This window comes from Apteryx mantelli, chromosome 6, assembly GCF_036417845.1.
Source record: "Apteryx mantelli isolate bAptMan1 chromosome 6, bAptMan1.hap1, whole genome shotgun sequence".
Taxonomy (NCBI): domain Eukaryota; kingdom Metazoa; phylum Chordata; class Aves; order Apterygiformes; family Apterygidae; genus Apteryx; species Apteryx mantelli.
Genome location: NC_089983.1, coordinates 31,259,308 through 31,274,792, shown reverse-complemented (window position 1 = coordinate 31,274,792; position 15,485 = coordinate 31,259,308). Strand labels below are relative to the sequence as shown.

General features: G+C 38.5%; 1 protein-coding gene across 1 annotated transcript in view; it reads right to left on the bottom strand.

Annotated features, from left to right (window-relative positions):
* DPP4 (dipeptidyl peptidase 4) overlaps positions 1-15,485 on the bottom strand; it is a 42,285-nt gene that overhangs the window by 4,967 nt on the left and 21,833 nt on the right. Inside the window, exons 13-23 of the mRNA XM_067299126.1 lie at positions 14,897-15,001; positions 14,699-14,766; positions 14,451-14,504; positions 13,878-14,002; positions 12,550-12,597; positions 11,948-12,046; positions 9,832-9,901; positions 7,062-7,256; positions 6,252-6,306; positions 4,782-4,881; positions 3,099-3,163 (exon numbers count right to left, since the gene is read on the bottom strand). Of these exons, the coding sequence (XP_067155227.1) occupies positions 3,099-3,163; positions 4,782-4,881; positions 6,252-6,306; positions 7,062-7,256; positions 9,832-9,901; positions 11,948-12,046; positions 12,550-12,597; positions 13,878-14,002; positions 14,451-14,504; positions 14,699-14,766; positions 14,897-15,001 (984 nt within the window). The remainder of the gene's footprint in view (positions 1-3,098; positions 3,164-4,781; positions 4,882-6,251; positions 6,307-7,061; positions 7,257-9,831; positions 9,902-11,947; positions 12,047-12,549; positions 12,598-13,877; positions 14,003-14,450; positions 14,505-14,698; positions 14,767-14,896; positions 15,002-15,485) is intronic.

The window sequence follows — 15,485 nt, the reverse complement described above, 5'->3', positions numbered from 1 at the left end:
ATTCTCAGATAATAGAACAAATGTCAAATCAGTACAAGATGGCATATTTACAAAATTGTACCCTGTTTTGCATAACCTAATGATGCAGCAGTTCTTAAGGACTGAACATTTCAAATCTGCTAGCAAAAGATTGCCAAATCTATGACTGTTTCAAACACTTGCCAAAAGCATATCAAATTCAGAGTGAACTGCAAAATAATCTTCTCGCGAGTTGAACAGTCTCTTTGGTATACTTTACATGGCTACTGCATCTGACCTCTAAAGCTTTGGCCTGTTTTAGCCTCAGATCTTACACATCAGGGACAGTCTTTCTGGGCAGACAGTGTCTCTGCCCTACAGCCCTTCAGCCTAGGATCTGTACTGATGTTTTCACAACTATACCGGGAGCACCACCCATGTTTTCTCCTTTCTTTTACACAGCTCTAATTTTTAATACTTCACAGCTACCTTAAAAGGCACCAGTCACACCTAATTAGCCTACTTAGAGGTTTGAGAGTCTTCCCTCAGACTCTTCTCCTGACAAAGAGGACTTATATCCCAGATTTCTGCTCCACCAGTAAATGTGAAACCTAGTGTCATAATACTGTATACAAGAGCATACCCCTCGTACCACAGCTGGTTTCTTGATGATATGTATTCATAAGCATTAATAATGATCTGTGCATTAGCAAGGCACCTAAGCAGCATACATCTGCTCTAAGCTGGTGTGTGCAAAGTCCCCTTTCTTTTAAATTAGGGCACACGTTGCAGAGTTTATGCAGCCTTCATGCTTTCAAGCCAGCTTTATACCAGATACGGTAGGAGAGAAAAATACATGATACAGCATGCAAACCTGACAGTACAAAGTTAACAGTTCAAAAGTGCTTTAACAGCTTCAACTAGGAGAGCTTTTCTATACATGTTTTGCATTAGCTTGCCAAGTAACAACAGCATTCAGTTCAGAAAATAGCCCTCATCAGCAGTGAGGGGCCAGAAGGAAGGTTACTGTGCCTGGAACCTCGACAAAAAGGGATGAGAGCCAGGAGAGTACTGCGCTAGGGTCAGTAAGGGGCTTCAGCAATAACAAAATCCTACAACGTTTTCTTCTACCTCCATATGAGAAGCAACAAAGCCACTTAAGCTGCCCATCACACCAGGTTTCTGTGAAAAAGCAAATTCTAAGTAATGCATTCCTTAGGGCATGTAAGAACAAATGAGGCCTTAAGTAATATTTTCCTACCTCTAGAAAAAGCAGTGAAGTTTGACAATCTGATCTGTACAATTACCCCTCCTCCATCTAGCCACCATTCTCCCCAATTAGTCCTCTGAGTAACACATTTAAAACCTTTAGCTCTTTGGTACTGGCAGTTTCAACGTGGCCATTGCCAGCAATGGATACTATGCCAAGAAAATCCGACTCCTGGCTTGAAAGGATTAAACAGTCCTCTGTTGCCATCTGTGCTGCGAAGCTGGTGAATGACTTTGTGCACCCAGAGCGTTAACGTTCGTTCTGCACGACGACAGTGACTTCTATTTACACTGCTACCTCGCAGACCTCCTACTGTTCCCCCTGCCTTAAAGAAACACGCTTGACAAAAGGCAGGCAGGCTGACGCAGGCTGCTGGTCAGTCCTGGGGGCCTGAGCCCTTCGTTGATACGAAGAGCCAGACAAAGTACCAACTCTGCCAGCAGTCACTGCCATTCTCCTGAATTTTGACCTGGACTTCTGACATAGCAGCTGACAAAACTAGATTACTGTAGTGATATGTCAAACCAGACCTTTCAGTCCATATATATGCGTGTGTGTGTGTGTGTGTGTGTGTGTATACACGCATACATACACACCCACCCACCATGTTTTTAGCCAATACAACAATGTCCTCCTCTTTCTTTCCCCCCATGACACTGATGCTTTAATGCATCAAGACACAATTCAGCCTAAGCTATCTTCTAACCTATTCACCAACCCAAATAATTATACACAGAGAACGACCCATTTCTTTTCCTCTCTCCAGTGGACACCCTGCTACTCTCCTCTCACTTTGTGTTGCCTAACACTTTAGGAACCTGCACCTGGAGAAGAGAGGGGCAGCATGTCTGTACCTCCCATCTGAGGTACGCAAGAACAGGACTGGGCCTGCGTCACCATGGCTAAGGACCTCTGTGAAACATCCCAATAACCAAGGCACAAAGTATCCTTCAGGTTGCTTATTGTTCTTCAGTATCCACTGTCTTTCCACCTTGATCTGAAATTTAGCAAAAAAAATTACAGAAAGCCTGGGCAGCTCTGCCCTATTCCCAACTACTTGCAACTTCAAGCAGCCCTTTAGGCAACAAAAAAGAGCCAGTACACAGGACAGAAATACTACTACTCCTCCGGCAAAAAACCCACCATACCATAACCAGGATAAACAATCTATAGGTATTTTGCTCCCATTAAAAAAAACTGGAAATTTCCTCACTTGCTGGGCAAACATTAATTATTTCAGGCCAAAGTTCAGAAATCCCACGTTGACAGAGTGAGGCAGAAATTTCAACCCTGATGCTGTTGGCTCTCAGTTGATCTGCAGCTTCTTCGATCTGATCACGGCACCAACAGACTTGCCTACCCTTCACAGTTTCCTAATATATGGGAGATTTTACTTCCCCTGAATAAAGCTTGCAGTTTCATAAATCAAGAAAACTCACATCATACCCATGTTTTTTAATTAAATTTCAGTAAGAACTGGAGTACATTTGTTTTGGTGGAAATACTGTTTAAGACAAAGCATAGTTTGCCCACTAGCATATTAAATTTTAAAACAAACTTGTTTCTTGGTGATTAAAATAAAACAGTTTTTACAGCTTGTTTTACAGTCTGCAAAGTAGCCAAATGGAACTGAATGTAAAAAACACCCCACACCATACAGCAAGAAGTAACTGCTTCACTCAAAATCCAAAAGCAGGAGAGTATAGTGTTTAAAAGCACAGTGCAGCGATTATAACAGGAATGAAGAAACAAAGTTATTAAGTTATTTCTTCCTATGAGGAAGGAATTGGTAGGATGTATAAAGAACAAGAGAGTGGTCCAGAGAAAAACAACACACTTTAAAAATGAAATCAAGTGATTTCTTTCTTACATTATAGTTTTTCAGATTATCACTTTCTATAGGAAGGCCCATGTATCGCTCCGTGTATATTGAATCTGTAATAAAAAATTAACAGAATGTACTACTTAATTTTCAGTATTTCTATCTACCTGAAATTTCACACACAGTAATACAAACAATAAGAATGCATTACCATACTGGAAATTAAAAAAAAAAAAAATAGAAATCACAGTTTTCTCACAATGAGGCTTGTAGGTAACCATCATTATTCAGAATATTTAATCTTGTTGTTGCCATGGACACCTGAATGCTGAATATTAATAAAGTACTTTGTGTCAATGTCACCTTATTGTTATTCTTTCAGTAATTCCACGAAAACTGCTGAAAATCTTGCAGTAAATGACTAGCATTTTTTAAACTATCGGAAAATTTATCTAACTGTTTGCTACTTAAAAACCTAAGAAAGGAAATGTAAGCAATGCATTAGGACTCAGTTGGACTCTGTTATTTATAATCAAAATTCGGTATCTCCAATTTTCCACAGATTTTTCAGCATGATATATTATTGCTTTTGCAGATTTGCTGCCTTACTATAAGCCATACGAACCGATACTCTGTCATCATGTTATAACGTCCATTTGACTACCTATCAGCACTGTCACACACTGTTCTTTACTGCTGAATATGTATGCCCTCATTACCCTTTCCTTTATCTAATCTATTAAAAGCGGAATTGTAGAGATATTGCTCTTCATTAAAAAAGATTTCCTGCCATAATGCAATAATCACATCCAAAACATTATGAAAACATCTCTACATCCTCAGCTGACTACTACTAATACCTGGCAGCATGATTTGATCTGTTGAATTAGCCAGAGCACATAATCTGCTGTTACACAGCCTCAGTGCTGGATGCAGAATGATAAATTATGCCTTATTTAGTAGAAGTTTGCCAGGAAAGGCTTTTCTTTGACTGCTTTTGGATGAATCCAAACCAGAAAAGTTAAAATCATACCATTATATTATATTTTTATATATACTTTTAAGCTGGGAGGAGGCCCCCTATAACTGTATTTGTAGCCTCATGCAACTGTAACCTTATACACTATAATAAGGTTGAAGCATGTGTAGACTTGTCCATTTGTTCAGAAGTTAGTTTTTATCACATCGAGCTATTCTTACGATTAAATTTATAAAATCCAAATTTTAAACTCCAAAAGAAAAAATAAAACTAACTGTAAGGAATTCAAATCCCATTCTGTCATTTTGAGAGAGCAGTTTATAATGCAAGTTTGATGATAAGTCTCGCAGTTCATTCTTATAAGCAAAGTAGCATTTTAAGGAAGCAGACTAATAGCAATGGATTTCTGACATTCACTAATGGTCTCAGCACCTCAGAACGCATGGCAGCTTTGGAATGCAAATACAGGCATTACATTACAGTAGTACTACCACTATTACAATAATTTCACATTCATTAAAGGTTAAAGAGATTACCTGTAATTGTGCATCTGACTTTTTAAAATGAGAAATAAGATTTAGGGAATTGGTTGAGTTCTGAAATGTAATATCCATGAGTTCATCAAAACAGACCAAAAGGCATTTACATGGTATCTAGTAGATAATCAAAGTTCTACGCTATGAATCAACACTTTGCAGCATGTACACTGCAAGACATATGGGAATCCTTGCAACGAGGAAGCCATCACATACCATAATATTGCCAACGTGACACGGGGGCAACCGCTATTCCACACTTGAACACTCCGCTTCCAGAGCCAAGCACCATGGAGGTCACATATCCCCCATAAGACTGAAAAGAAAACATTGCTGTTATTTTAGTCGGAAAGAAAAGGATGGGGCCCATCTGCTAAACTGTTCATCAGACATTTACAGGCTCAGCATTTTTCATATTAATGAACTGCATTCTGAATTTGGGTCAGATCTCACCCAGCCTGCTCAGTGGGGGAAACCAGCATCAAAGCGCATGCGACAGCTGTGGCTCTGACGAAGGAGAACTTGCTGCGGAAAAGGGGCGCAAACACCGCTGAACCGTGACTCAGCTCAGCACGACACTGTTTGGTGGCACCGTAGGCAGCAGCGAAAGACAGGAGGCAAGCCCCTGCCGACCCACTGTGTCCCCGCTCCGTGCCGGCCGGGGGCAACCAAAGCTCAGGCCCACGACACGCCGGATGACGAGCTGCGCTGGAGCATCAGAAAATTTACAGCTCCCTCAGAGCAGGCCCGCCGCAGTTCACGCGCTCCCTCTCCTCCGGGGCGTCAGGAGCGAGACTGTGCCTGGGGAGCGAGGCAGCTTCGGCGGAGCCCAGGGGAGGAACTGTGCAACGAAACGCTGCCGCTGCGCACAGAAAACTCACTCCCAAGCTCTCGCCTGATAGACAGATGATTATATACCTGACACACTTGAGCGCTCGGGCAGCGAGATACCTAAACAATGTCACCAACTGCCCAAATGACGGCCCTCGCAGCAGTTTAAGGGATTATTTTGGGAAACGTGCCCACTCACTTTTTAAGACATGAGCGATTTTTGGATGTCGTTCTTATCTTGAAATCAGACCACAGGCAAATAGGAACTTGGTCCTAGTTCAAAGCTCTCAAATGTTTGCTTCAAAACTTAAGTCTGCCCAATGAGATCAGCAAGATAATGTGTATACTTACTGATTAAACCCATGTATAAATACTTTGCCTAATCTGTCCTTAGTAAAGGATACTGCCAAAGCTACCACAAACAGAATTAAGGTATGTAGTGAGAGGCTGACAATCAGAGAACTCAAAAGATAAAGAAATTGCTTTTGCCCATAGGTTTGGTATACTAGTGAACACGTAGTGAACTAGTGGCACTACTGAACGCATACTTGATTTTTTTCTTTTATTGGATCATCTTGCACATGGGAACCTGGCAGTATCCCTTTAAATTGTTTTTAATTCCTCTAGTAGTGCTGTTTTCTGTTTCAAAAGCCCCTGAATGCTTGCAAAAGAGCAACATCTCTGTGCATACAGGCACTTGCATGAGGTATTTCATCAATTCAGTTATGGGACTTTGCCATGACCCCAGAGGTTTGTTACACTAAACACTCACATACATCACGAACAGAGGAGGCAATGCAACAACTAGTTGTTAAAATTAAATAATAAGCCAGCCAAAATACTTTGAGTACTTACCCAACCCCAAATAGCTATTCTGTCCTTATCAACAAAGCTCATTTCAGAAAATTTTCTAAAAGCAAACAGAATAATTAAATGCTTAATGGATTGCAGGTATCTGCTCCCGTTTTCCATCACATAGGCCTTTTTCCATTGTCTAAATAAGCATGTCCCAAGTCATAAGTGACTGCTTATGAAAAAATGCAATGTTTCATACACATCTTCAGGTATTGTTTTTTCACATTCACATATATTTTTCTGAATTGTTTTAAAGAAATTCTGCCAAAGCAGAATATACCACATACCTGGTATTTGTATCATTTGTTGGAAATAGGTTAGATTCCCCCACACACACACTTTTTTTTTTTTTTTTTTTTTTTTTTTTTAGAAAGAACAGCAACTCGAAATTTTGACAGTAAGGGACAGACTGACACCTGTAAATCCAGTCAGGGTTTAAAAAAAAAAAAAAAAAAAAAAAAATTCTGAAACACCACCAAGCTATAAATGCTGAGTAGTTCAGCACATATAAATAACTCTCCGTCATGACAGAACCTTGCAGAAAAGTCTGGAGTAAAACGTTCAGCTACAAGTTCTTTGGTGGTCTGTCCTTTTGCCAATGTGCCAAAGCTATCTTCTCTATAGAAATAAGGCTACAGTAAATTTGTTATTAAAGCATTAATTCTTCTCTCTTTTTAAGCATAAAATAATTGTTGGCACATAAATGACACTCTTCGGCATATAATGTAGAATTTAGTTATGCTTTTGCCAGTAATTTTAAGATGACCATTCAAAACCTTCACCTTTGTTGACCATTTCACTGCACCTCACCTGGCTGCTGATATCTGATCTTCCACTTCATATGTTCCTAGTCTTCGGTTTATTGCATGCATAATTTCATCCCCCTGGTAGCCACTGCCTCTGCCATCGAAGCTAGCCACGATGATCTGTTCTGTGCTTGCAAGGTAAGTAGCCCAGTTGATCCGGAAGGCATAATCTACTTTCTGACTACAGGGTCCTGCATACCTGGGTGAAAAGTACCATAGGATTCAAGTATTCACTCTCCGCCTGTTCTCTCATCAAGTGTTTGAAGTACAGTTATTGCTGACAATTTTCGGCAAACACGGAAGGGCAAACTTTTAAACTAAACTGAGCAGACAAAAAAAGCGTCGCTAACTTACTCCAAACTGCGGCTTGCCTGCATATCAAAAGCAATACACTTTTGAAAATGCAACTGTCAATCAACAAAGCAGGCCAGATTTTATTTAGGAAAGTTACTGCTTTCTGCTGTAATAAGAAGCTATGACGTTTTTAAATGGTTTATCAAAAATCCGAACCAAATTTCCTTTTTTGTTGCGTTGGCATGTTTAGTCAGTTGAGTTTTGATGTTCAATAAAAGGCCTACCAGAGTGAGAAATGAAAGAGTGGCTCCTATGGCTCTTCAATCCATTTTCCACAGTTTTGTAAGAGGGGGAAAACTACTAGGAATTCTCAATATCTACCTTTGTTTCTATACGCTATGGGTCCTGATACAGCTGAGGGAATTGCTGATATCAACATCACTGTGAAGCAAAGGCGATGCTGACAAAGGCCCAGGTAAGTCAATAAAATAGAATCAAGACCAAAAAAGGGTTAACAAGCAAAGAGCACAGACTGCTCATTAAAAGGTTCAGCAGGCATATCAAAAATTATTACAGTGCCACCAAGTTACATTATATTAAGATGTATCTAACAACAACATTTGGAGGGAAAAACCAGTAACGGCTAACAGCTACTCTCCTTAGGGATTCAGCTTTTGGTTTAAAAAAAAAAAAAAAGTTAACAATTTCTGTTTTAATGAATAGCTAAATTTCAGTAATTTCTGGTTAAGGGGAAACACATCAGCATGCACGGAAGTGTTTGAGCAACAGAACAGAGAGCATGTGCTCATGGTCTGGTCAATATGTCTTTTTTATGCTTATTAAACATCTTAGCTTGTTCTCGGAACAGAAAAAATTGCTTACCAAAGAAAAACATGTACTTCTCTAATAAAGATTAATTCAAAAGGGAAAAAAATTTTTTGCTGGTTTTCAGTAAGAAGAGGACGAAACTCATCAACTTTTCTACTGTTTCAGTCATGTGCACTGTAGATCTGAGGTAACAGCCATCCCAGTCTTAAAGAATCTTTATGTAGATTCCAGTAGATGATGGATAAAATAACAGCATGCATATAATGCATAACAGAAGGTGGCCATTTGTTCACCTGAAGACCATACAAATAACTCTCATATCTTAGATTCAAGAGTTAGGCCTGCTCAGCCTCCTCCAAGGAGAATTAGGCCTTCAAAAACAACAACAGCTTCCCCTTCCCCCCAAATAATTTCCTGAAAAAATATCTTTTTCAGCTTTATAGCACAAGGATAAGCAAGCTCAGCTAAAATAAAACTTTGTATTAACTTATTTACTGGCTTTACTTTCTTGACCAGACATGGTCAACCACCTTTAATCTGATAGCTACACACTAAGATTGTCATTTGTCCAAGAGACAGAAGGTACCTAGGACATATTTTGAAGACTGTGGTGATGGGGAGCTCCAGAAGCAAGTCACAGGCCAGAGATGACAGTGGTTCCTGAGCTGCTCACTTTCTTACAGCGCTGCTGCACAACCAGCTTATAAAGTAAACAAGCCTCAAAGCCAAATCGACTCTGCAAGTCTGCACCCTCCAGCATCACGGCAGTTACTGATGAGAGCCTCCATACCAGCACGTTGTCACTCACCTCACAAACATTGGCACTGAGGCTGCACTGAACTTGTTTGAAAAGCACACTCAACTAGGAATACATGCTCAGGACCCTTCCTCCACACTGAACACCAGTGCCTACCAGGCAGTCAGCTCTTCTAGGATTTCACTTAATATTTTGAGACAGTGAGAAAAGACAAGATGACTTAAGTAGATGAGGAAGGGCTAATGTCTGATGTTTGAAACAAAGAGGGAAAATACCCCTTTGCTTTGCAGCATTGACAAAAATTTTAGTATTGTTTTCCTTCAGGAGAAAGACTTGGGGTGGAGGAAGATCTTAAAACTTGATGGTGATGGCCTTTGAGTCTTAAATTTATGGAAAAAATGCAACGAATGCAAGCCTGACCATGGAATATAGTTTGCCAAAACCAGTTGACAGAGATACCACAGAGAAAACATGACATCACACTTCAGCTTTCAGATACGTGGCTTAGTCAAGCTTTCATTCTGGAATGCAATTTCATTGACCATTGAAACTGCATTCCAGAATTGCAATCTCATTGCAATTTCAATTCCCAGTGAACTCTAAATCTGGAAAAAGAGGTAAGATAATGCTTACACCCGGATTTTTACATCAGATACACTCTGTATCTGCTTCACTGCCACAAGCAAAATACACTCTTGTTATGCATTACATCATTGTCTGGTACAGAAATCTATGACAAACTGGGATACACCTTGTTCTTTCATTGTCTCTTAAAACTACTTTAAGAAGTAATTAGAAAACATGCCAGTTTTGTGTCTCCTGATGTTATTAGGAGGATTTGAAGTAGATGAAAGTGATTATTAACACAACATTGCCATGTAACTCGAAGACTTACACATCAAGGAGCAGAGGGTACTTCTTTGATGAATCGAAATGGGGAGGCAAAATCATTTGATACCACAGGTCTAAAAATGAAAAGAGCTTGACTTAGTTCCAGTGAAATAACTCAACATGGATTGCAGTTCACATAAAGCATATTTGAGTCACGGCCTAATAACTAACAGTAATTTCATCTGAAAGATCCTAATACATATTGATAAATATTCCTACATGATCTAACAATTTTTTTTTAATCTTTTATAGCAAAGTTAACAGAAAGTCTGAAACTGGGAAGTCCAAAATAATAATAATGAAATTTGGGGACTCAACATGTTATCTTTTAGCATTCTCCAACATAAGCTTGCATGGAAAACTTGGTGAGTCTTTACAGTGATAAATCTGACATTAGTTCAAAAAAGTTTCTTTAGTCAAATTTCTCTCCCAGTCCTAAAACTAAATTCCAAATATCATGAACCTGCCAGGTAGGCTGTGCATAAGAGTTTGTAAAGTGTCCCAGAAACACATCCAATTATCTGTTATTTCTCAGGCAACAGTGATTCCCGTTCCATACATGTTATTCTGTCTACCAAAGTTGGCTGGAAGTTAGCCAAACACTTTAAATGCAGACCACAGATAAGATTTGCAAACCAACCAGCTTGATTGTTCACTCCAGAATTTTAAAAGAATGGATGCTGCAAAGGAAGAGTAAAACAATGCTGACAGCCTGCACTGAAGGAATGGCTGGAGTGCAAGTTTTACAGAAATTTGTCCAGGCATGAATATGCACCACATTAAAATAAAAATGTGCTAATCAGCACTGAAAAATTATGATTCTAAACTGAACATATGAATATATAATTTTTTCTCCCCCCCCTCCCCCAACATCTGTGTACTGTATAATTATAGGAATGGATTTCTTCTTTGGCAAGTACATACATGAATTTGTAAGCAGACTTGAGACTTGAAGCAGGACTACGTAAATGGATTTACTTCTGTTTGTGGCATTAAAAATAGATTCCCCTTACCCAAAAGCTTTTGCCCTGAAGAGATGAAGTAGTAAGAACAAAGAGGAATAAAAAGATGAATACACAACTGATAGCACGAAGAACATCTTTAAACCTCCATCTTGCCTGGAAGATTTCATCTTTAGCCCTAGTAAAAATGTGACTAAAATAAAAGACAGAAAACACAAAGGTAAAGACAGTCATTATATAAATAAGATAAACAGTGGAAGGAGAGAGGCATCAAAAAGAACAGATAACAGTGGCAGAAGGAACTCAATACAGTCTGTAAAACATAATTTCATTAAGAATATTCATTCATTTTATCAAGAGCAAGTTTGTCATGAAGAGAAAGACTAATAGCAAAGACTGTAGCAAGAACAGTTCGGACAGGTATCAGGCCTACTACTGCTTGTCTACCTGATGTTCTTCAAGCTAGGAACACTTCAAGGAAGCTTCTGTACCCTGATGCACAAATTCAGATGAGCAGGGTTAGCAAAGCAGTAAGCAGCTGATTTACTAATACTTTGTTCTAGTTTGCCATTCAGAGATTTATGTAGTCTTTGAGCATAAACATACTTTTAAGAATGTGACTATTCAATAGGAATATTTCCATATAGAAAGTCACAGGTGGTCCTGTTGACGTGCAGCCTAAATGATTTTGCAAAGAAGTTTTTCCATTTATATTCTGTGCCCATTTATGGATAATAATTGTTTCTTTCTTCCAGTATCCCTGCCTGCTCACACAAGCCCAAAGGTAATTGTCCCTGTAAGTTAAGACCTATTTGACGAGCTGTGTGCCCCCCTCCTTCTCCTTCTCTGCCCCCCCTCCCCCCCAAATAGGTGGCAGTGGGGACCTCTTCTGTTTTACAGGTAACTAACAGAAAACAAAGGAGCTAATGCCTATCATCATGAAAACATTGAGATATCTCACTATGGAAAAGTGGAAATCTAATCTTAGATTAGAATGTTTTGGGATTTCAGAAAAAAATTCCTGCCTTGCCTCTAAGTGCTGAAAAACTGCAATAATCCCCACTAAACCATCCAACTCTTCTATCATGCTTTTAGCAGAAGACCTCAAAGCACTTGGGAAAATGGGGAGAGAAGGGTAAAACATGCTTTTAAACTTACCATATCCACCTACACTAATGGACCCAAATTTTTTTGAAGGCATTTGAATATCTTTCAATGAATTGTCCAGTTCAGTGTTATTTTCTAAGTTCCTGATGACTGAAAAAGAGTTGAGAAGAGTCGAAGATTAGAAACATTATCTTTGAATACGTTAATCTTTTTAAATAGGAACCAATTTAAAAATTCACTTTGAGGTGATGGCAACCTACACTGCACTCTAAGTTCACTGCATTCTTTGTTTTTCCTCATGTATTCAATATTAATGGTATAGCTTTCCCTTAATAATTTTTAAAGCTGGTTTCCACATTTTCCAAATAAATGCAATTTCACAAAAACTGAACAATTATCCAGCACACAAGACATACATTACTCACTGTTTTCTAGCAGAAAGTAAAATAATATTAAATAAAACATGAATAAGTGTACGCTGAGCTGCATAGTTTATCTGTCTGGTTAACTAAAATAAAATAACTGAAATTAAAGTTAGCCTTTAAAAATGACATGCTTTAACTATTGTACTAAGCAATGAGAACAAAATTAAATTAAATTTACAGTGCAAGTTTCTGGCTTGACACAAGTGATATTTTAAGACAATCCCATACCATTATCATCGCTGCTTCTGTGCAAAGTAGACATGGGCAGTCCAGGACCTGTTAATAGAGAATAAAACCTTCATGTTTGCATGCTGTCTCACAACAAGACCCTTGAAGAGTAATTGGAAGTGGGTGAATCAAAAAGGTTCAGAATCAATTTCCATCTAGTCTGCACATACAGATTTTAAGTCAGCAGGGCCTGAACTTACAGGATTACATACAATATTCAAACTTTCTTTCAGACAAACTATTTGACTGTGAGGTACTGAAAAATTAAACTTCTGCTCTTTAACAAGGTCTACCAATCCGTTGTGGACCGTGGTTTGCAAATCATAAGCCTTCTTAGAGCAGTCACGGAGACTACAGCAGTCTTCAACAGACCACTTCTACAATCTGACAGAATGATTCCCTCTCTGGTGTCTGTCTTTCCAGCCCACAGATCATATAAGACCATGGCATCTTAAAAACAACATTTATTTCAAGTTTAGGAGAAATACCAGAGAATGCTACATTTTCCCCCCTCTGATGAGTTTAGCCTTTGCACTATCTAGCACAAACACTTACAGGTCAAAAGCTCAGAAAGCAATCCCAATGCTTTACATACGATTACATTCATTAGATTCTTTGAACAACGCTATCCAATATAATTTTATACCAACACATGGAAAACTTCTCTTTACCCAGCTTATTGCTTGCTTTGCTCCCAGGAGAGCCTCCAAATCCTTCTACAGATGACACAGCTCCCCATGCACAGCATATTCCCTCAAATAGTACATCTACGTGTAATGCTATATATATACGGGAACAGCATAGGAGAAAAACAAGTCTTCCTACATAACTTTACCAATGATTTCCAACCTGTTATGGTTGGAACAGAAACTTCTTTCCATTATCTGTCTCTGAAGTAAGTACATCATCTCCACTTGGTCACAAAACAATTGCAACAAAGGCAGTATCATTTGATGGATATGCTGTTACTGTTCATTCAACCTGCTCTGAAGTAGCAGCAGGCTACAACCATTTTTAGCACGTTGCAAATGGCATTTGATTACAAGAGCAGCTCCTGAGGAGGTTCAGACCTGCATATGAGAGGACTGTTTTGCCACCCCTCTGAGGTCCATTGATAGGTAGGGCAATCATTTTTATTTCTTGTAATTTTTGTCAAGGTGATTTTGAGCATAGTGGGGAGTACGTTTTTCTGCTGTCAATGCATATATCCAAAGATATCAACACATATCGTTGTTAGGCAGTGCATATCAGGATCTTGAGGAAGTGAACTTCCTCACCCAGCTAAACAGCGAGTCATGTTTATGTCAATTAACTTGGGATATACTCACCATAACAATCTAGCTGATAATACTGTGCATCTTCGCTGAAGGACACAGAATAATACTGGCATCTTTCTTTATTCAGAGCACAGCTAACACATTTAGTAGAACTTGGACCGCTTTCCAAGAGCACTCTGCAAAGTGGACGAGTTTCATTTCAGAGATGAATTTTTTTTTTTTTTAAACTATGCTGAACAAATGTATGCTTTTTTAAAAAATAAGATGACCAAATGAAATAAGATAAAATTCAGGAGTAGAATCCTTATTGATTGAAATAGCCAAGAAAACAGACTTTAAACTTTTGAATTCAATTAATACAGGAATTATTATCACAGTGAAAAAAAAACACTAGAGGTTTTGTTTTGGGAGCTGGTTCTTTCTTCTCACCCACTATTTCATTTTATCAACTGAATTCATAGAAAAATATTTCACTTATTTTCACAGCTCATAGTCCTAAACTGTTTTTAATTAAAAATCCCATATCGGACTCCATGTTGGACTTCGAGCATCCTAATCTTACTTTCCAATACTTTCTTTTTTGGTAACAAATATTTTACTCATAATGCATAACAAACATCTTACTTATAAAGGTTTCTTCCTCCTGGCATTCCACCATTTTCATTGCTGACGTAGTATCTATAAAAGCAAAACATATTGGTTATGTTAAGATATTTACAGTACATTACACTATTTAAAGGATTATCTTACATGTTCAGATGAGATTTTTAATAAGTTAAATGACACCCTTTCCCCCTACTGCCCCCCTGTCTGCTTAGGCTCTTATTACAAGTCCTCCTGACAAAAACCAATAGCTTAATTACAATACTTACAAAAAATTACTGGTTACAGCTGCTATGCTGATTACTTCCCATCTTCCTTCAGTAATAGCTATTGGAGCCTGAAAAAAAAAAAAGAGAAAGAAAAAATAAAAAAATAAGCAAGGCAAAAAGAAAAACTAGAATGTGAAACTCCATGCTGACCAGGAGAAATACAAGTCAGCACTGACTGTCCTACAACTTACTACTTACCTGTGAGCCATTTATATAATGGATGTGCTTGTAACCCACTGCATTGCTGAAGACTTTGTAGTAAGAAGTATTGTCGGGTGCAAAGAAAGGGACAGATGGCTGAAACTTGAACACAAAAGAGTCTATTAAAGCAAACAACCAAATTCCAAACCAAAATGGTAAATTTGGGTTTTAATAGCAGAACATAAGTTTCAATACTTCAACCAATGCATCATTAAACATACTGCAAAGTATTCTGTCTGATGATTTAGCAGCTAGAACCTGTAGCCACTACAATAAAAGTAACTGTATTTAAAATACTTCATTGCTCCTTAAGCAGCAGATTTTCCTGAGTATTAGTATTCTGGTAATGATGCATGTCCTCTCCCACCTCTCTTGAATTTGAAGGCCTACAGGTATGCCTAGTTTCCTCTCACTTTAGGAAACAGTACGCCCATCTACCTCTAAAGTCACTGTTTTATTTTGTTCCACTCTAACATCAAGGTGTAACCTTTAGCCATGTGAGTTCTGCAAAGACAGGTTTTCTTTGAATTTCCCTTTTAAAAACATATATTTTTGGAAAAAGTCCTTTGAATTCTGAATTATTTTT